The sequence below is a fragment of the Populus euphratica genome, unplaced genomic scaffold, assembly GCF_000495115.2.
Source record: "Populus euphratica unplaced genomic scaffold, PopEup_1.0 scaffold1099.1, whole genome shotgun sequence".
NCBI classification, from domain to species: domain Eukaryota; kingdom Viridiplantae; phylum Streptophyta; class Magnoliopsida; order Malpighiales; family Salicaceae; genus Populus; species Populus euphratica.
In genome coordinates this window covers 28113-49569 of record NW_011500944.1, presented here as the reverse complement: position 1 = coordinate 49569, position 21457 = coordinate 28113, and the positions used below count along the sequence as shown (strand labels likewise).

At 31.8% G+C, this 21457-nt stretch overlaps 1 protein-coding gene across 1 annotated transcript; it reads right to left on the bottom strand.

Annotated features, from left to right (window-relative positions):
• Positions 1 to 11876: 11876 nt before the first annotated feature.
• Positions 11877 to 14408, bottom strand: LOC105116874 (inactive beta-amylase 9-like). Its single transcript, XM_011014372.1, has 3 exons — positions 14042 to 14408; positions 13051 to 13533; positions 11877 to 12952 (listed from the first exon to the last, which is right to left on the bottom strand). The coding sequence occupies exons 1-3, from the start codon at positions 14279 to 14281 to the stop codon at positions 12068 to 12070; spliced, it is 1608 nt and encodes a 535-aa protein (XP_011012674.1). The 5' UTR covers positions 14282 to 14408; the 3' UTR covers positions 11877 to 12067.
• Between the last annotated feature and the right edge of the window lie 7049 nt (positions 14409 to 21457).

Here is a 21457-nt window from a genome sequence, read left to right as displayed (position 1 = left end):
AAATTATAGTATTTATTTTATTTTTTCTTTTCACTTTTCTTGTTATAACTTTGTTTCTTTTCTCTTCTTTCTTCTTCTTTTGTTTTCTTCTTTCTTTTATTCTATTCCTACACGAGCATGAGAGTGTGGTCATGTATATTAAGTGGTAGACTTCATAGGATATCCTCATTATTTTTAGAAAATATGACCAAAAAAGATAATCAATCACTTTATATTGAGAATAATGAGAATAATCGTGTTAGAACACTTAGAGACCACATTAATCCCACAAGAACAAGTGTACCATTATGCATAGTTTTTCCTCGTGATGCATCTCATTTTAATTTTAAGCCAAACATTATTCAACTTTTACCTTCTTTTCATGACTTAGATTTAGAAAATCCATACTTGCATTTAAGGAAATTTAAAGAGGTCTATAACACCTATAATGACTTAAATTATAGCATAAACACCATCAGATTAAAGTTTTTTCCTTTTTTATTAAAAGATAAAGCTAAAACATGGCTACAAAATTTGAGACTAGGATCCATTCGTGCTTAGAATGAAATGCAATAATAGTTTTTAATGAAGTTTTTTCCATCTCACAGAACAAACTCTTTCAAAAGACAAATCATCACTTTCACTCAAAAACCAGGAGAAACATTTTACCAATGTTAGGATAGGTATTGAGAATTGTTTAATATTTTCCCTCATCATGGCTTTGAAACATGGAGATTGATTTCACATTTTTCTGAAAGGTTAACACCTAGAGATAGGCAAATGGTTGAATTGATATGTAATGAAACTTTTGAAGATAAAGACCTTGATGAAGCAATGGAGTATTTAGACTTGTTAGCTGAAAATGCTCAAAATTAGGACACCGCGGGTACTTATAAGGCACCAAGTAAAACTCAAGCTCATACATCTAGTGGAGGTATATATAACCTTAGGGCAGATCATGACCTCCAAGTCAAGTTTGTATCTTTAGTTAGAAAAGTTGAGGCACTAGAATTGAAAAAGTGTGGTCAATTAAAATCTGTTGAAAATATTGTGTGTCAGATATATGAAACAAATGAATACTCAACCAATGACTGTCCAACCTTATCTTCTTTTAAGGAATGTCTTCATAAACAAGCTCATGCTTTAAACAGTTTCTAAAGGCCCAACCACAACTCGTACTCGCAAACATACAACCCTGGTTGGAGAAACCACCTAAATTTCAAGTGAAAGAGTGATAATAACAATGTACAAACTTCACAATCTCCATTTCAAGCACACCATAATTTTCAAGATTCCCATAGATATGCATCTCTTTATGCTCCACCTCCTAGAAGAAATCTTAAGGAGACATTGCATGCATTCATTGAAAAGCAAGAGACAATCAATACTCAACTTACTCAGAACATGATAAATTTTAAAGATACTTTTGTAAAATTAACATCTGCTCTCAGTTTGCAAGAGAAAGGTAAGCTTCCATCTCAACCATAATAAAATCCTAAGGGACAATACAATGCAAATGCAAGTAGTTCTGGAAGCCAATAAATGGATCAAGTCAAATCAGTTACTACTTTTCGCAGTGGTAAGGTTATTGAAAAATCCACTCTTGAACCTTATAAGAAAGATGATAAGTTAATCTCTGAGGATAAGGAAGGGGTTGAATATGAAAATTGCAAAGAAAAAACTGATTTCCCACCAGCACTTCCATTTCCTCATGCCATGACCAAACAAAGGAAAGTCAATCACAAGTTTGAAATCTTTAAAACTTTCAAACAGGTAAGGATCAATATATCTTTGCTAAATGTTATTAAACAAGTTTCTTTTTATGTTAAATTTTTAAAAGATCCATTCATTACGAAGAGAAAACTGAATGTAAAAAAGAAAGTCTTTTTAGCCGAACAAGTAATTGGGTTATATCTGGAGCTATAGATCTCGGATTTAGGTCTACTTTATATGGATGGAAAGGTAAGACAGAGTTCTACAACTTTCATATGGAGTCTAAGATTTAAAAGGGTCATTTTCAAGTCCAAATTGTAGCAACAACAAAGTCCAAATCTGTCCTCCAACCCAAGCAGTGTTCAGTGTTTGACCCATATCTAGAGTTCTAGAAATCCAAATGACCTCACTTTTTTACTATAGAAAGCTGAGACAGTTTCCTACAATTTTTATGTTTTCAAGTGGCTCCAATTTTGACGTTATCAATGATGTTTTGGGTAGACAAAAAAAGATAAGGGTTGTCACCAAGTCAAGAGTTGGCCACCCACTCATTAATTAGTCATCAAATCAATAATTCCTAATTTTGGCCTATAAAGGAGACATCTGCCATACATTTAGGCATCTTGGTTTCTAGATCAAGATCATGCTCTTGCTTTCTCTCTTTTTATTTTTTTGTATTGTTTATGTTTTGCTTTCATTAATATCAAGTTTATGCATTTCAATTCCTTTCCTTTACTTAGTTAACTTGATATTAATGAAAGCAAAACATAAACAATACAAAAAATACAAAGAGAGAAAGCAAAAGCATGATCTTGATATGAAAATCAAGATGTCTAAATTCATGGCAAATACCTCCTTTTATAGGTCAAAATTAGGAATTATTGATTTGATGAGTGGGTGGCCAACTCTTGACTTGGTGACAATCCTTATCTTCTCTTACCTTTTTAAATCTTGGGCTCCATATGAAAGTATTCTGGTTGGGACTGCACCAACATCTTTTTTTTTAAATTTGGCCATCTTTTTGTCCTTTCAATTTCAATTCTAAGATGATTTTTTATATGATTTTTTTTATATGATTTTTTTTTAGTTTTCCAATAATCAAATCTAAATTTGTTACCTTTGCTTGCTAGTTCCCCGGCAACGGCGCCAAAATTGCTTGACCACTTTTTATGATCGGCTTGTTTTAACTCGCAAGTGCACGAGTGTGCGATGTAGCAATTAACTCGGTAAGATCGAGGTCATATCCATAGAGAGCTAGATTTGAAAATTAAGCTAGGTATCATATCCACAGAGAGCTAGATCTGGAAATTAAGCTAAGTAAAAAAAAAAAGCTCAAGAGAAATTAAATTAACAATAACTTGGTTGAAAATAATTGATGGATTTGTTTTCAAAGATGAAAAAGTGTAAATAGATTTTAAATGACAAGAAAAAGTAAGTCTTGGTGATTTCTTAAATAGATTTTAAATGATAAGAAAAAGTAAGTCTTGGTCCAAATCAATTTTAATGGTGATATATTAGTGATTCCTTCAAGATATATAAGATAACTCAACCTAATATCAACGATGGTGATATTAGATCGGAAGATATTACAATGAAGTTTAGAAAGATGAAGATTGATTATTGCTTAAGAATGAACAAGTACTTTCATATTAAGTAAGACATTGAATCAAGCAATCTCTATACCAAAACTAAAGTTTGTGTATAAAAATTCAAGATTATAACATTACCTAAATGATTTCTAAAATTTCTTTGCAATAATAAATCATTCATGAAGAAAATGAGAAGATAAACATTAAGATTCATTCATATCCTAAAGAACTCACCTCAATCACCATCATCCTTGATTTGGATCCAAGAAAGAGATTAGCCAACCATGATTATATATAAGAACACTTCAATAAACATGAAATAACTTGAATCAAACTTAAATAATAATTTTTACAAACTAAAGAACCGAAATCTATAAAGAAGAACACAACACAATTTCAGAAAAAAATCGGATACAAATTTGACTCTAACTTTGGATAGAAATTTTACCCTCTTATAAGCCTCTCCTCAAGATGTCTATTAGATACATATTTATAGGAAATTCTATCACCTTTCTATATCATTAAAGAATAGATCATTTGGACACCTGAGTCAAAAGTTATGGGCAAAACATTGAAAGGTGTTCTGAAAAAACAAATCAGGACAGCTTTGCAACCACTTTGGTGCATGTTTTTCTTCCTCATTTATGAGCTATCTCTTTCTTCTTTTTTACCCAAAATAATGTAAAAATGTCCCCTCCAGCTTTCCATCCATGTGCTTGCCTTCTTGGATCAATGGATTACCCAAAATAAATCAATTGTTGTTGTGTGGACATGTAAGATCATGTATTGTGTTTGGGCTGATTTGAAGGTTGATTTGGGGCTGATTTGAGGCTGAAGTTAAGCATCAAATAAGTATACAAATATATCTATTATTTGGGCTAAGATTGACATTGAAACCGTGAGTGTTTAATGGTTGAAGTTTGGACACAACATAAGGCAAGTTTGGACTTGAAATAGATCATATGATATTCTTTTCTAGAATTGGAATAGAATTGATTTTTGGGACAAATTTGGAGCACTTATTTGAACCAAGATTTGCTTCAATCTTCAACTAAATATCTCTTCAATTATTTGTTCTGAATTTCAAAGTTGAATTTTCTGAATTAATTCATTTAAGCTCTAAAAACCTATCGAAACATTAAAAATAACTTCATTACTAAAAAGCACATCGATTATTATAAAAAAAACCAAATAAAATAAATAAATACATGGCAAATGCACAATCAAAGAGCATGATCTTGATTTGGAAGCCAAGATGCCTAAATGCATGGCAAATGCCTCCTTTTATAGGCCAAAATTAGGACAGCTTCGAGCTTCTTTGTTGTTGCTCCAATTTGGACTTGAAAATGGCCTTTTTAGATCTTGGGCTCCATATGAAAGTTGTAGGCCTATGTCTTATCTTTCCATTCATATAAATTAGACCTAAATATGAGATCTACAGCTCCAGATATGACCCAATTATCGAACAGTATTCCGGTTTGGATTGCACCGACATCTCTTTTCCAAGTTTGGCCATCTCTTTATCCTTCCAATTTCAGTTCTTAAATTCATCAATCAATCCTTTGTTACCATAGGAGCACAAGTAAGTAAGTTTTTAACTTTAACAAAGGCTTCTTCATAATATTCTGTTTATTAAAAAATATTATCCTTTGTTAGAAGGTTACTTAAGGGCTTAAATATTACACGAAAATCTTTGATGAGCCTTCTATAAAAACCAGCATGTCCTAAGAATGATCTAACATCTTTAATAGATTTTGGTGTTGGCAAGTTAACAATTAACTCGATTTTAGATTTGTCAATCTCAATTTCTTTTGATGAAACAATGTAACCAAGTACAATGCCGTTTGTTACCATAAAGTGATATTTTTCCCAATTCAGTACAAGATTCTTCTCTTCACACCTGTTTAAAACCTTTTCTAAGTTAGTCAAACAATCATCAAATAAATCACCAAAAATAGAAAAATCATCCATCAAAATCTTAAGAAAATGTTCAACCATATCACTAAATATACTAAGCATGCATCTTTGAAACGTGGCTAGTGCATTACATAATCCAAAAGGCATCCTTCGATATATACAAATACCAAATGAACCTGTGAAAGTAGTCTTCTTTTGATCTTTCAATGCAATTTCAATTTGGTTGTAACTTGAATACCATCTAAGAAACAATAAAATTCGTGACCTGCAACTCTTTCTAGATTTGATCCATGAAAGGTAAAAGAAAATGATCTTTTCTAGTCATTGAATTAAGTTTCCTATAGTCAATGCACATGCGCCAACCAGTAACAATCCTAGTGGGAATTAACTCATTGTTCTTATTTGTTATCATAGTGACTATAGACTTCTTGGGTATAACTTGGGTATGACTTACTCATTTGCTATCAGAAATAGGATAAATGATTCCATTATCTAGAAGCTTAATGACTTCATTTTTCACTACTTCTTTCATATTAGGATTGAGCCTTCGTTGCATTTTCCTAGAGAGTTTAGCATTTTCCTCCAAATAAATTATATGTGTACAAATCAAAGGACTAATTTCTTTTATGTCACCTATAGTCCATCCTAATGCATTTTTGTGCATTTTCAGAGTTTATAATAACTTACCTTCTTGATGTGCATTAAGTTTGAAAGAGATTATTACCGGAAAAGTTTTATTTTCTCCCAAAAATAAGTATTTAAGATTGAATGGCAACGACTTTTAATCAGGTTTTGGTAGTTAAACACTTGAAGGTATGGACTTAATTGATTCATCAGGGTCTTTATCTTCAAAAGTTTCATTGCACATCAATTCAACCATTTGCCTATCTCTAGGTGTTAACCCTTCATAAAAATATGAAATCAATCTCCATGTTTCAAAACCATGATGAGGGCAAGTATTAAGGAAGTCTCGATACCTATCTCAACATTGGTAAAATGTTTCTCCTAGTTTTTGAGTGAAGGTGGTGATTTGTCTTTTAAAAGAGTTTATTCTGTGAGAAGGAAAAAACTTCTTTAAAAATTGTTACAGCATTTCATCCCAGGTACGAATGGATCCTGGTCTCAAATTTTGTAGCCATGTTTTAGCTTTATCTTTTAATGAAAAAGAAAAAAGCTTTAATCTGATGGTGTTCATGCTATAATTTGAGTCATTATAGGTGTTACTGGCCTCCTCAAATTTCCTTAAATGCAAGTATGGATTTTTTAAATCTAAGCCATGAAAAGAAGGTAAAAGTTGAATAATACCTGGCTTAAAATTAAAATAAGATGCATCGGGAGGAAAAACTATGCATGATGGTGCACTTGTTCTTGTGGGATTCATGTGGTCTCTAAGTGTTCTAACACGATTATTCTCATTATGAAGTGATTGATTATCTTCTTCAGTCATATTTTCTGAAAATGATGAGGATACCCTACAAAGTCTACCACTTAATATACATGACCACACTCTTGTGCACGTATAGGAATAGAATAAAAGGAAGAAGAAAATAAAAGAAGGAGAAACAAAACAAAACAAAAAAAACAAAGTTAAATACAAGAAAAATGAAAACAGAAAATAAAATAAATACTATAATTTATACAAGAACTTACCTCCCCAGCAACGACGCCAAAAACTTGACACGACTAAAAGATTGATGTCTTCTTCCAAGTACAGGAGTATCGAAGTAATAAATAACCCAGCAAGACTGGGGTCGAACCACATGGAGGTTAATTGTATAAATTATAGATAACAATAAAACAACAACAACAACAACAACAACAATAATAAAGAAGAAGAAATTGATGAGAACTTTGAGATGGAAGATCAATGTAAAGATTAAACAATGATAACAACAAATGTCAAGGTTAGAGGATCCACTAATGGTATGTCAAACAAGTATAGTATAAACTCTTATTATTCAATTGGAAACCACACACAAAGGATGTTCCAATCAGATTACAAATTGTTAATATAATTACATTAGTTATCTTATTCAATTAATGCTAATACTTGTAAATCTTGTCAGGTATTCATGATTATAACTTATGTTAACAACAAATCAAGTTCCTTTCATAGCTCAGGTATCGGTTATACCATACAATATGGGCTATGAAGGTGCCAAGCATTTGTTGTACCAAGTGTTATACAATATAAATCTAGACTGAACAAGATAACAAATACAAAATATGTTAGTATCAAATATTAAAGTCCATATTGAGTTTACACTATACTTATTCTCACACCATTAGTGTAATCTTTTCACCTTGACATGATAAACTTAGCTAGACATAATGAAAGAAAGAAAAATAAATAAACAAAATAAGAACATAAATAAGATAAAAGTTAACTAAGTAAATGAAAGGAAATGAAAGGCATAAACTTGATATTAATGAAAGCAAAGCATAAATATTACAAAAAATACAAAGAGAGAAAGCAAGAGCATGATCTTGATCTGGAAACCAAGATGCCTAAATGCATGGCAAATGCCTCCTTTTATAAGCTAAAATTGGGAACTATTGATTTGATGACTAATTGATGAGTGGGTGACCAACTCTTGACTTGGTGACAATCCTTATCTTCTCTTATATGCCCAAAAAGTCATTGATAACGTCAAAATTGGAGCCACTTGAAAACATGAAAGTTGTAGGAAATTGTCTCAGTTTTTTGTGTAAAACATTCAGCTCATTTGGACTTCTAGAACTCCAGATATGGGCCAAACACTGAACAATGCTTGGGCTGGAAGACAGATTCGGACTTATTTGTTGTTGCTACAATTTGGACTTGAAACTAGCCTTTTTAGATCTTGGGCTCCATATAAAAATTGTAGGCATATGTCTTACATTTTCATCCATATAAAGTAGATCTAAATCTGAGATCTACAACTCCATATATGACCCAATTACCGAACAGTGTTCCAGTTTGGATTGCACCGACATCTCTTTTCTAAGTTTGGTCATCTCTTTGTCCTTACAATTTCAGTTCTTAAATTCATCAATCAATCCTTTCATTTATATGATAGGCCTGTATTTAAAATGAACATTTACCACAAATTAAAGGTATCTTATATTATTAGATATATTATTATAAAACATGTTTTAGTTAAGAAGTTATTGATACTTCAAGTGCAAAATGATGACATAAAACCTTGATAAAAAATGCACTTTTAAGTACTAATCAAAAAATTATTAAATCTAAGAATTTGTATAAACCAATTGACCATTTGGTAATATCAAATGGATCGGTAGATTAATTGGCTTGGTTAATGTGAACTAGTTGACTATTTAGTCATTAGTAGAATTCTAACGATTAGTTTTTGTTGGTTCCAACAACTATAAACAACTAGTTTTTTATTCTATGCCTATAAATTACCGTTCACTTGGCCAACATAAGTGTGGAACTGCTAAGGTTAAAATCTAAGCATACCCCCTTTTATAAACAACTTATAGCACCTTTATTCTACTTTTAATCATCCAAAAACAAGGTTAATGCGAATTGACAAAAATCCTTCAAAAGAATTTAATTGTAATTCCAATTAACTGTATAAAGAGAGTATATTCTTGAATGTGTATGTGACACTTAAAACATAGAAAAGTCTCTTGGAGACTAAATTGTGAGTGGTTTAATATTTTCCTTCAAAAAGTATTGGTGAAAGATTTTCTAGTCTTTATTCTGGGAAAAGACTAGGGATAATATTTTGATTCAAAATTTGTAAAAGGATTGGATTTGATTTCTCACATTTTGATTCAAAGTTTGTAAAAGGATTGGATTTGATTTCTCACCAACAAAAAAATTATGTAAACGGTTTGATCTCATCCGCTAAAAAGATCGATGTATGATAGTGGAACTCTTGAATGAAAGTTTAAGGAGAGGAGTGTGTGGTTTATCGAACCTCTGTAAAATTTAGTGCACTCTCTCCTAACCCTAACTTTTTAATTATTGCATTTATATTATTTATTGCTTGCACATTAGATTAAGTGTTTAGAATTGCATGTTATTAGATAAAAAAAAAATTTTAATTGTAGTTTTATCTTGCATACCTAATTCACCCTTTCTTAGGTTCACCTAGACTATCCCCTCTATGGTCTAACACACTTAGGCTCGCACACATTACCTAACTTGGTTTTTTAAAAAGAAAAAACCTTCAATATTGGGTTTTTGATGAATTTTTATATCGTTATTTTTTTAATTTTATTCTTTAATATTATATTGATTTTGAATTGGTCTTTATATTTTTATCATAAGATTAAAATAAAAAAAATATTATTAAACTTATTGGAAATCACAATCCAGATCATAAATTTAATGAATTAGCTTAAATTGATTAAAATTAATTAAATATCTCAATATAAAAAAAATATCAACTTTAATTTTTTTAAATCAAGCCTCTTTTTAATAGTTATCTAGATTATCTTTAAAACTGTGCATCAAACTTGTTATTTTTTTAATGTTATTTTTTTATTTTTTATTTTTTATCTTTAAATCTATTAAATCAATTAAGTCTCATCAAAGTAGTTTTCACATTATTTAATTAGAAACTTAAACTTGATAAAATTTTGAATCAAGAGTTTTTAAATTTAAGTTGCTGAATAAGGATAAATGACAATATTAAAAAATTCTCTTCGGGTAAGTCTTTTTTTTAATATACAAGTGAACTAGCATCGAAGAAAAAATATGTAACTCAGGGTTGGACCAAGCTGGCCTAAGCACACTTGAGCCATGATGCAAGGCTGAGCAGATTGGAAAACAAATAGAACCGCGTGTCATCCACACGATGGCATGTCTTTCATGGCCGTCCTATCCCATTAGTGGTAATAATATTGGCTTTGGTATCAGATTCCGGCTTCTCACCGATGCCAGGCGCATCTAAATTCCAACACTTGCTCTGTTTTTTGTTAAAAACAACGTATATAGACTTCCTAAAAGTAAATATAACTTCAAAAATCATTTTAAAATAATAAATTAATACAAGATGATTTTAAAATCTATTACATCTAATATTTAAAATTCCTATATCTTGCAATCAAATGGAAACGGGTAAAACAGTCCAATTCTAGTGTTTTTAAATTCTTACAGATGAGAGCTTGAATTTAAACAGAATCCATCTCTTATCTCTTCTTTATTTAAGCAGATTAACTTGTAAAAATAATTACTGTAGGATGAATGATGTAAAAGATATAGCTCAAATATTAAAATATTTATTTATAAGAATAAATGTGAAAATTTATGTCTCATATATATTGTTCCAATCGCTATAATTTTTATTTTTTTTATGTAGTTCACTTATCAATTATAGTTTTTTTTTAATTTATGTAGGGTGTCCAGACTGACTTGCGTGTATCTCAACTAATTTTTATGATTCCTTAAATTAACAATCAGGTAAGCCTCTTGTTATCATCAATATTAACAACAACAGGATTCGAACCTGAGATTACATGAAAAATAAACTTCTTAGTTCTAAACTTCTTACTATTAGACCATTTATTTTATATTTAATTTCATTCATTGTATAAAAATACTAAGAAGCAGTTTATATTATTTTATTTTTAATTTGGAGTTAAAAAAATTTCATAAACCATATTTATATATTAAAATTGAAGGGCCAAAATTAGCTTCGTGCCAATTAAAAAATGAACCAAAGAATTGACTAAAAGAGCAATTCATGGCTAATTTTGAAGTGAACAGTAACCACTTCACTATGAGTGCAAAAAAGAAAACAATGATAAATAATAAACGAAAAAAAAAAATGAAACTTATCGGTAAGACTGGGAAGGTTTTGTGATTTCCTCCAATGAGTCTGGGAAACTTGAATCAATAAAATTGTTGGTTAAATATGGTACATTTACAGAAGCACTTATCATTCAATAAATAAATAACCTTTCTAAAGCGGCTCATTTTCTTCATTAATGACGATTTAAATGGTTTTTTTTATATATATAGTTACGTTAGCCCAATAAATAATTAATAAAGTATAAATATTATCAAACACGATTCAAAACTCAACCCAAACTTTTATGTATATTTGCATTAAATAGACATATACATTTGAATATCTCAATATTAACCCAATATACGCATGAATATCTATTCAGATACCACAAATTTAATTCATGGAATATAAACATTTAAATATTTTACTTGGAGAGTATAAATATAAAGAAATCCAACTCATAAATATTAATTACTTCCCTAGTTTTGCCCCAGTCTTCCAAAGAAGAATGAAATGTGAAGAGGCAGATCTTCATAACCCTAATTCTTAAAAAACATCAAAACACGACAAGCATTCGAAGATTTCATGAGAGGCACTGCGCTGGATGACACTGCAAGGCTCAAGCCTATAATTATAAGGATCAATTTAAGGCAACGGTCTAGTTAGAGAATAGAGGCCCAGAGATTCGCAGTACATTTCAAGTCCAACGTAATTTAAACACGAATGGCTTAACCCTACACAAATCTGTCCGAACCAACCCAATTACAATTCAAACCCATAACCGTAAAGCATAACTTTTGTAGATGATTCGGAGAGCCACGTGGTTCCTCAAATATAGAGTAAACTAGCCACCTAACCCACCTTCATTAAAAACAATGGTATTTTGCTTAATTAATCCTTATTTCTTTAAATATAAAAATTAATAAAATACGAAAAATTGATATAAGAATTGTTTACTTATTATCATTACAAATATGTTACAATTAAGAAAATAAAACAAAAAAACTATCTAATGATGGCTATTAATTCTACCATGCTCTGCCTCGTACAATATATTTTCAGACAAAGGCAGTCGACATAAAATCTCATATTTACATTACCATGTCCAATCCCATCTTCTAACTATGCTGCTTGCATGTGGGTGTTTGACTCTGAATTCAAAAGTACAGATTCAACAATTTCCTCTTCCTCAGGCAGATCATCGGAAAACATTTCGAGTTGATTGAGGTTTCGGATAAAATGAGTGAATGATGGGAAGTGCTCTGGTGAGAAAAAATCAGCTCCCATTCTCTGATAAGTGAACAAATCAACCGCACTTTCACCTGATATGTTTTTCTTTATCTGCTCAAACCCGTGAGGAGCTTTAGAAACCACCGAGTTCTGCCCAGAAATCTCGACCCCGTGTTTTCTGCAAACCGTTCTAATTTGTGCCAGTATTGACTCTGGGCTGGACAGGGACTCCTGAGGCTGATGCTTATCTGACAAATCCATTCCCGGCAAGATCATTTTGCATGAATTCCTTGCAAACATCTCTGCAACTGCTTCATAGCCATCTCTATTGACAGTGTTATAGAAGCCGGCTGTTAGTTCAGAAGGGTGCGAGCGTGTTTTGTACCATGAATGCATGAGAGGGATTTTGCCATGGACAGTTACAGAAGTGTCACTGAAAGAAGTAGAGGCAAGAGAGAGAAGACGATCTCCATGAGACAAGAGCTCGCTTGAATACCAGGAAAGGAAGAAATCACCATATGGGGAGTCCCAAGATCCCCCGTTGTCTTTGAAGAAGTGGTTCGAGTTTGGAAACTGGTCATAGCTCGGTGCATCATGTGGACCGCCAAGTCCCCATAATGGGTTCCCGGTTGCTTCAGCGTTTTCCTTAAGACGGTTCAGCATGTTCTTATCATAACATTGAAACTCTCCGACTCCAAGGATGTTGCTATGACTTGCAAGCTGGCGATGAGAAGGATATCGTAGCTCCCCATCTTGTCCAAGACCCACTGTGACACCCTGCAAGAACAGGCATATATTAGCCAGTAATCATCAATGCACTGAATCCTGATACACTTCATGTTTAATCAAAGCATTAAAAAATTAGAAATTCTTACCGTAATTGTGGAACCAAAGAAATGTGAGAATGAAGACTTGAAGCTTTCACAAAAATCCTGATAAACTTGAACTGGAGTCTTCCCATTAAGAACTGGAACTTCATCAACAGCCACTGACAAGCACTCCCTGTAATGATTCCCTGACCGATCCGCATGGTAGATACTGGGTTCTGAATCACCTATCTGTGATACCCACTCAGGAAGGGGTATTTTTGGTTGTTTGCTACCATGGAAGCAGAGCGACACATGGAGCTTAAGACCTGCATTCTGAATCATCTCCGCAAGCACAAGGTATCCCGACCAGTCATACTTCCCCATCGATTCCTTCTCAACTATTCCCCACCACACTGGTAACTCCACACCGTCAATACCTAATAACTTCAAAGCTCTAAGTCCCGCTGCTATCGCTCGGGCATGGTTTACTGTATTGCAATCAGAAACTGCGTCCAACGGCAGCCCAACAAATACTCTTACACCATCGAGCTACAAAACAAGATTGTAAAAGACCATCATTTTAACACCCTTACAGTCAACAAACATGATTACTGCAATGATAAACCATAAATCCTCAAGTGCCAATAAAAATAATTACTATAACTAATTCTGAGAAAACAAGCATTTTTTCTTAACAATACCTAGTCGAGATTGTTCTAGAGATTAACTCGCACAAAAATTCAGCAGAAATAATTCAATTTCTAATTGCAACAGTGAGCGATTTCAATAACAAAAACATTGTTATTGCAATCAAAATATCATCAATCCCAGTCAAAGAAAAATCCTTTATTTTTAATGATTTTGCATATAATTCAGCTAAAAAAAAAAAGGGACATAATTTATCAGAATAAAACCTGAAAATTATCTTCTAAATAACTGTATCAAAATAAAATAAAAATCATTTCCTGAGTGAAACCAGCAACATCTAAATCTCCAAGTAAACAAGGACTACAAACAAAAATAGAATAAACGAAAACTTGGGTTTTGAAAACCTTACCGATTTGGGTTTTGAAGAAGACCCACGACGAGGAAGCCTACCGGATCGGACAGGCGAGGATTGAACAGCATTTAAAGTAAAGCTAAGCCCAGAATTTCTCCACCTTGCACTTCTAGTATTATGCAATAAAGAAACCCTTTTTTGAAAATTACAAAACCTTATCTCTCTGTAAGATGACAACTCACTCCAGCTCGTACGAATTTTTGCCAGAGAAGAGCTTCCGATCACTGAAACCTCCATAGCCACGTGGAAAGAAATTGAAGAAAAATAAAATGAATTATTTCACAGCTAAAGCAAACTGGAGGAAGAAAGAAAGGGAGAGGTCGTATCGTGTTCGTGGAGAAAGAGTTGTTTTTGGCTGTTTTATAGACGCTTTTGGGGGATTAATCAACGGGCACTGCCACTAAAAGCACCTGCCACGCCACGTTTCTTTTTTTTTTTTCTTTTTTCATGGTTGTCATTTTTCAGCCATAAATAATTTTACTTTAGCATTGCTGAATATTAAAAGGAATTGATAAATAAGAATTTTAAGAATATAAATTAGTCGTTAGATCATGATTTGAAAACGAAATATACTCTTTCTTCGTATGAAAAGATAGATAATTAGTCTTCACCCCATGGTTTTAACTTAATCACTGAGTTCTTAGGTGTATTAATGGAGTATCCAAAAGATGTATTATTCTCAGGATAAGAAACACAATTATGAGATTAGATCTGGCTCTGAAAGTAGCCCGTGATCTGTTAATCTAAACATATTTTTTAATCAATCTTAAGATTTTGTTTCCGAAAAAAATAAAAAATGAAGTTAATGATGATTAACTTTGTATCCATGACACAAGTAGGGTTGATAACTTATGATGATCAGTATAAAAACATCAATGATCGATTTGGGAGCTCATTGCTACCTTGGAAAGGAACACACAATTAATGTAGAAATAAAATAATGAAATCATCGATAAGGTCTCACATGAATCCGTGACTAAGGTACACGTATATACTGACAACATTAATTAGCATTGGATTGCAAGTTTCTACTCAATTTGTATACTTATCCGGCAAATCCATATCCCAACTGTCTACAACCTCCGTAGTTTCATAACTAGATTAACTAGATTGGTGCTGTCAAATTATTTTTTTAATTAAAAAAATTAATTATGTTAAATTTAAGATTCATTATTAATTTTATTAGATTTAATAATATTATATAATTTAATAATATATAAAAAAATTAATAATAACTATAGATAAATTGAAAAAAATAATTAGCCTGGATTAAATTGAGTTAACACATGAAGTTTATAACACGATACATAAGATTGAAATAATTCTATAAAATAATAAAATATTAAAAAAAATAATTAGCCTAGATTAAATTGAGTTAATACATGAAACTTATAACGCGATATACAAGATTGAAATAATTCTATAAAATGATAAAATCAAAAAAATTAATTGAAAAAAATAATTAACCTGGATTAAATTGAGTTAACACATGAAACTTTCTAACACGATATACAAGATTAAAATAATTCTATAAAATGATAGAATCAAAAAATTTAATTAAAAAAAAACTTGAAAAAAAAAATCAAATTCTCATGTCAGCTTTCAAACCTGTGATCTAGATCTTAAGGTCGAAATCATCTCATAAAAAATAAACTCAAAAAAATTATGAAATCAAATATTTTAATTTTATGAATTATTTAGAATAATATAATTAATAATAAAAAAATAAAGATGAAATTTACAAAAAAAAAAGAAGAAGAATTAAATAGCTGTTTTGAAAATATACAAGAGAGAACCAAGGAGCAGAAAAGATGAAAGAAAAAAATGGTTGCCGGAGCAAAATTCAATATGTTTTGCCACATATATTATAGTAATGGAAGCGATGTCTTGAGAATTAAAATGTCGTTGTTAAAAAAATAGCAATAAAAAAATCATTATACCTCTAAGGTCATTCATGTTTTGTTATTAAGGACAAAATCATAATTTTAGGGCTCCAATCCATAGCGTCTGGAGTTATAATAAACTTGTTACAGTAAACTATCTATCCCTTTTAGCCTTTTTAAATTTTGTTACAAAAAAACATATTTCATACTATCAATAATTGTTATTTCACCCCAAAAATATCTTAAATGTGTTTAATTTAATAATAAAAGATATAAATTGGAATCAGTTCATGCATTATTGAGATTGGAATTTCTCTTTTAATTATTTAAGAATATATCTATTAAATTAAGTTGTGCGTTTTTTTAAAAAAAATCTGAAGGGTGATTTCAATATTCGAATCTTAAGAGAATACAAGTCTTCTTAATTATCATCATATCCATTTTTAAGAATCAAAGACCTTGGACCTGGGGATAGACACTGGATAAAAGAGAGTGAGTCATGCATGTCTCATTAATCAATAAATCAATCAACAGTCTTAATCCCGATGAGATGCTCATAGAATGATTGAATTAATAATACTGGCGGTGGTGCAAGTGGGGAGGAGGGCCCTGAATTGATTATGTGGATGCAGCGGAACACATGGCCACTCTGTCGACGTGGAAAGGCCGCCGGCCACCTCATGCGGACGACCATATCCATATTATTCTATTTCAAGAATTCAATGATGATGAAGTGGACTGGGCATGACACTTGGGTCTCACTGAGTGGCCAGTGGTTTAATTGCTGACTCATTTCCAGGCCAGATTTTTGGTAAGTTCTCTCCGAGAACAGATCTTCTGGCCATTGATAGCCGACCATTTAATTCGTGGAGGAGAACATTTCGGTCCCTCTGAATAATACATTGTTCGTGGCTGATTTCACATCGAGTTCTCCGTACTCAAATGTTCGATTCATTAGGTGGATTTGTTTTTTATAGTGCTATATTGATATTGTATTTGTCTATGTTTGTGGATTGATTTCTGTGGTTTATTATATTTTTCAGACTGTTTTCCTTTTGAGAAAAAGATAAAGTTTTTTTTATGGTTTTGATGTAATTATTTTATCAAGGATATAAAAAACATAATTTTGAAGTATTTTTATTTGAAGAACACCATTGCATATCAAACACAAACTAAATGAGGAAAATGAGGAAAATAAATCCATATAATTACTTGACAACATTGAGAATTACAGAGGAGATAGATGATTTTTAAAGGGAGACGATTGAGAGGATATTTCCAGTATGTTTATCCTTCGTCTTCTATTTAAACTATAGAGATGCATTCAATCATATATTTTATTTATTTATTTATTTATTTATTTATTTATTTATTTATTTATTTATTTATTTATTTATTTATTTATTTATTTATTTATTTATTTATTTATTTATTTATTTATTTATTTATTTATTTATTTATTTATTTATTTATTTATTTATTTATTTATTTATTTATTTATTTATTTATTTATTTATTTATTTATTTATTTATTTATTTATTTATTTATTTATTTTATCTCTTACATCCTTACGGATATGAGAGACTTAATTATTGGAGAGCTAGCTAATCAAGAAAGGAAGAAAGAAACCACTTAAACTTCTTCTTGTAAGAAATTACAGACACGAAAACAACGTAAATGATGTAAAAGGAGAAGGCTGGATGTTCATCGTCCACAAGGGACCCGCTGCTGCAAGATAAGCACTTAGCATATGCTCGAATCTATGCATGGCCCCCATGAAACGTCGTAAGCAATTTGAAAAGAATGGATCACCAGATTAATTAATTAATTTAAATGATCGACGTCGAAATAAAACAAAAACCTCTCATTTCTTACCCTACCATGTCAGGCCGAGGAGGCAAATATCCACGACATCATCGATCCGTGATGATCCATTAATTAAAATGTGGTGGCAAATTGTCTCAGGGGGTTTGATGTGACCTGCATTTTGCTCAACAAAGGATACTGCGGCCCCGGCTGGGAATCTCAAGTGCTCGGCGCCGCTGTAGTTTTTGACGGGTTGCTTGCGCTTTTTTGACCACGTTGAAGCCATGCCCCATTTTGCGTTGATAGCCAACACCTTTCTCATCCCTCTTCTCTTGTTAGGTAATTGTGGTTGATTTGAAGAAGCTCTTCAAAAACATTTGATTCAGAGCACTGTTATAATCAATTAAAACCCGTCTAACCTAACCCGAGTCAGGTTTTATAGAAATTAAAGAGATTTATTTCAATATTACCCGGTAAAAACCAGAGTTAACATGGTATTCGGTCATTCTAATTAAAATCCAGTCAAAAATATAAATATTTTTTCTAAGAATCAAGAGCCCACCGAATACTCAAGCCTTGCACGACGATGTCAGATTTAGGATTACATGTGCTATTATTGTCAACACCTGCTTTTGTTATTCTAATTTCCTGTGGTCCAATTCATGGTTGAGCAATGACAACAATAACGACTATTTTCTAAATATATTTTAAAATATCTATTTATTATTTGACTCGTGTGTTTTTGTTGAAATTATTCAATTAATCCCTTTGGCTTAGAAGATCCAATATGAATGAGTTCTCAAAACCAAGGCTGTCGTTTTACTGGAGAAGTGAAAGTCGAGATTTGGGTGTAAGATTCACTAAAATAGCTCAAACTAAAAAATTAATTTTTATGGTTGAATTTTGCCTATAACTGGGTTATACATAATTATAATCTCAACTATAAAAGTTAAAACAAGTACTTTTAATTGAGTAATTTTTTATTATAATACAAGATAATTTCTAGTATTATAAATAATTTTAAAAAAAATGCAATAAAAAATATTAATGTTACATTTTATTTATGAATTAAAAAAGTATAATTCTTTTATTTCTCCTTACTTATGTAAATATCACTATTAATAATTCGTTAATTATTAAGATTAATTATAATACTCAAACTCATTCATTCATCTCAAATATCAATGGCCAAACTAACATTATTCTTTGCTAAATTTCAACAACTGTACTTCTTTCATATAGTTAGTATGTACAAAACATAGTTTACATAAATGCATTAATTCTTCAAACTAATTCATAACTCTTAAATTCGATTATTCTCTTAATATAAACGTTTTTTTATTATAACTTAAGACTTAGATGGATCTAGGTCACCCCACAAAACAAACCATATCCTAGTTCTTAACACTGATATTTTTATGACAATTATAATGAAAAATGTATATCTTTTGAGTTTTCATTATTTTTCAAGGCTCATGTGGCTGAGTATTTTACTTGTTTTATTACTTGCTTTAATCAACAATCTATAAGGTATGTTACAGGCTCATAATACACAACTATAAATGTACATTTCATAGTTGAGAATTGAGAGTAAACATTAATAGAGCTCTTTATGATCATTCTCAGGTTGTGTATGACAGTATTCAAGCCCATACTATCTTGGGTTTAATGCCAATAAAAAAAACATTCACCATGTTTAAAAACGATTAGCATATCATCTAATGCCAATAAAAAAAACATTTAGCACCATGTTTAAAAACGATTAGCATATCAATGACAATTGATAACAAGAAAAATAAATCATCCAAATTATCATTTTACCTAGCTATTAAATCTGACGAGACCTGAAATGTTAATATAATGACATATTGACCTTACCTAACTTTGAGTCATGTTTCAAATAAAATATTATGAAAGTTATAACTTGAGTCATATTTTAAATCAAATATGATGGGAGTTGACCTGGTTAATTTGGTGGTGGTTAATAAATTAAAATATAATTTGGTTTTTTATATAAAAAATCTAAAAATATGTTATTTGAATTATCACAAATTTACCCGTTCAACTCATGATTCAAACCTTAAATAGAGTTATAAATTATTAACAATAAATTAGATCATAAAAATCATATATGTAACGTGCAGTTCAAAATTGAAAAATTATTAAAACAAAGGTATCTGAAACTAAGAAATCTCGAAAAATATAGAGTGAAATGATGGGCTAGACCAATAGTAAATAGTAGTAACAGCACGAATAAGTTGACGTTGTGTAGATTATAGCGAACACATAATGAGTTTGGGTGGCATCTGGCATGGCAAGCAACAATCTCCAATACCATTATTACCGTTGCAAGGCACGAGACAAGAATCAATTAAGCTCTCATAGTAGTCTTTGATGCATTATAATACCAGCAAAATAGGTGATTGTGATCCACTGCTTTCCACGTAAAATTGATGAATCGCAGGTAGAAATCGACATGCCAGAACGTAGTAATTTTTCAAGTCCATGGCCATGCAACTCTCTCCTTGTATAAGGATAGTTGGAAGGTAATGATTTGTGGAGTCCTAGAAGTAATTGAGGTGGTGGTCCTCGTGGACAAGGTAGGCCTCCTTCTGGTAGCGGTGGAGGGGATTGAGGAGGCTAAAAAGAAGTGTGTGGAGGTGGAGGTGGAGCCGGTGGGCCAGGAGGCCCCACAATACCTGGAGGTGGATCCTGGTCTAGGACCTCCAGGTCCAGGAAGAACCCTCCATGCGGAGGCCCTCCTCCAGCTCTCCATCTGGCGAGTTGCACAAGTGCTCCTAGTGGAAATCAGAAAGTAAATTTGCTGAAAGACTTGGATACTTATTAAGCAATTTAGTGGGAAGTTGCATCCGGGTTCAGCCGTTGAGGGTTTTGTGAGTCTGGGGCCAGATCATCTTGAATTATATGGGCACGGAGACTTAAATTTAAGCTACCCATTGAAGCACATATTTGATGGTTAACATCGGACATGATAAACCAAATCCGACGAGTTTCTTCTAGCAACAAAATATGCCTACCAACCAAGGTTACCTGGCTACAACTGATTTCCGACCTTCCCTTCTCTCGGCACATACAAAGGCAATGGTCAATTTTGACTTGCTCTTTCGTAAAGGATAAGAGGGAAGAAAGAGATGCAAAAGTACAAAACAGAGGAGGAAGCTTTTGTTGGCTTAGGCACTGTTTGGCAAAGAAGGCATCATTTTTTGTGCTTCTGCTGGAGAAACGCAAGTGCAATTGCAGTGCAAAAACGCGCCCGAATGCTGCTGTGAAATATTAGCTTTATATTATGGTTGATGTGATACTGCTGTGAAATATTAGCTTTATATATTGAAAACAGAAAAGGAATAAACGCCGACTCTGTTTTTTGCAGTCCTTTGAATTACTAAAAGAAATGCATGGTTTGTTTTCTAGACACTGGCCGTTGATACTTGTCTTCTCATGATGCGTTGAAGCTGAAATGGTTGCGGCCACCACATCATCCTTTTAACTTCCATTGTTTCTCTGGCAATCAAAGCAGACAACTTTCACATCTCACTCTTTACTGGGAGTGGGTGAGTGATAAATACAGCAGGCAAACGTAAATATCTTTCATGGTTTCTGTTCTCTATTGTCTAACAAAGACAAATGTTTAGGTCATTCAGGGGGCACAAAAAAAAAAAAGTGGAAATACATAACAAGCAAATTTGCCCCAAAGCCAGTGGT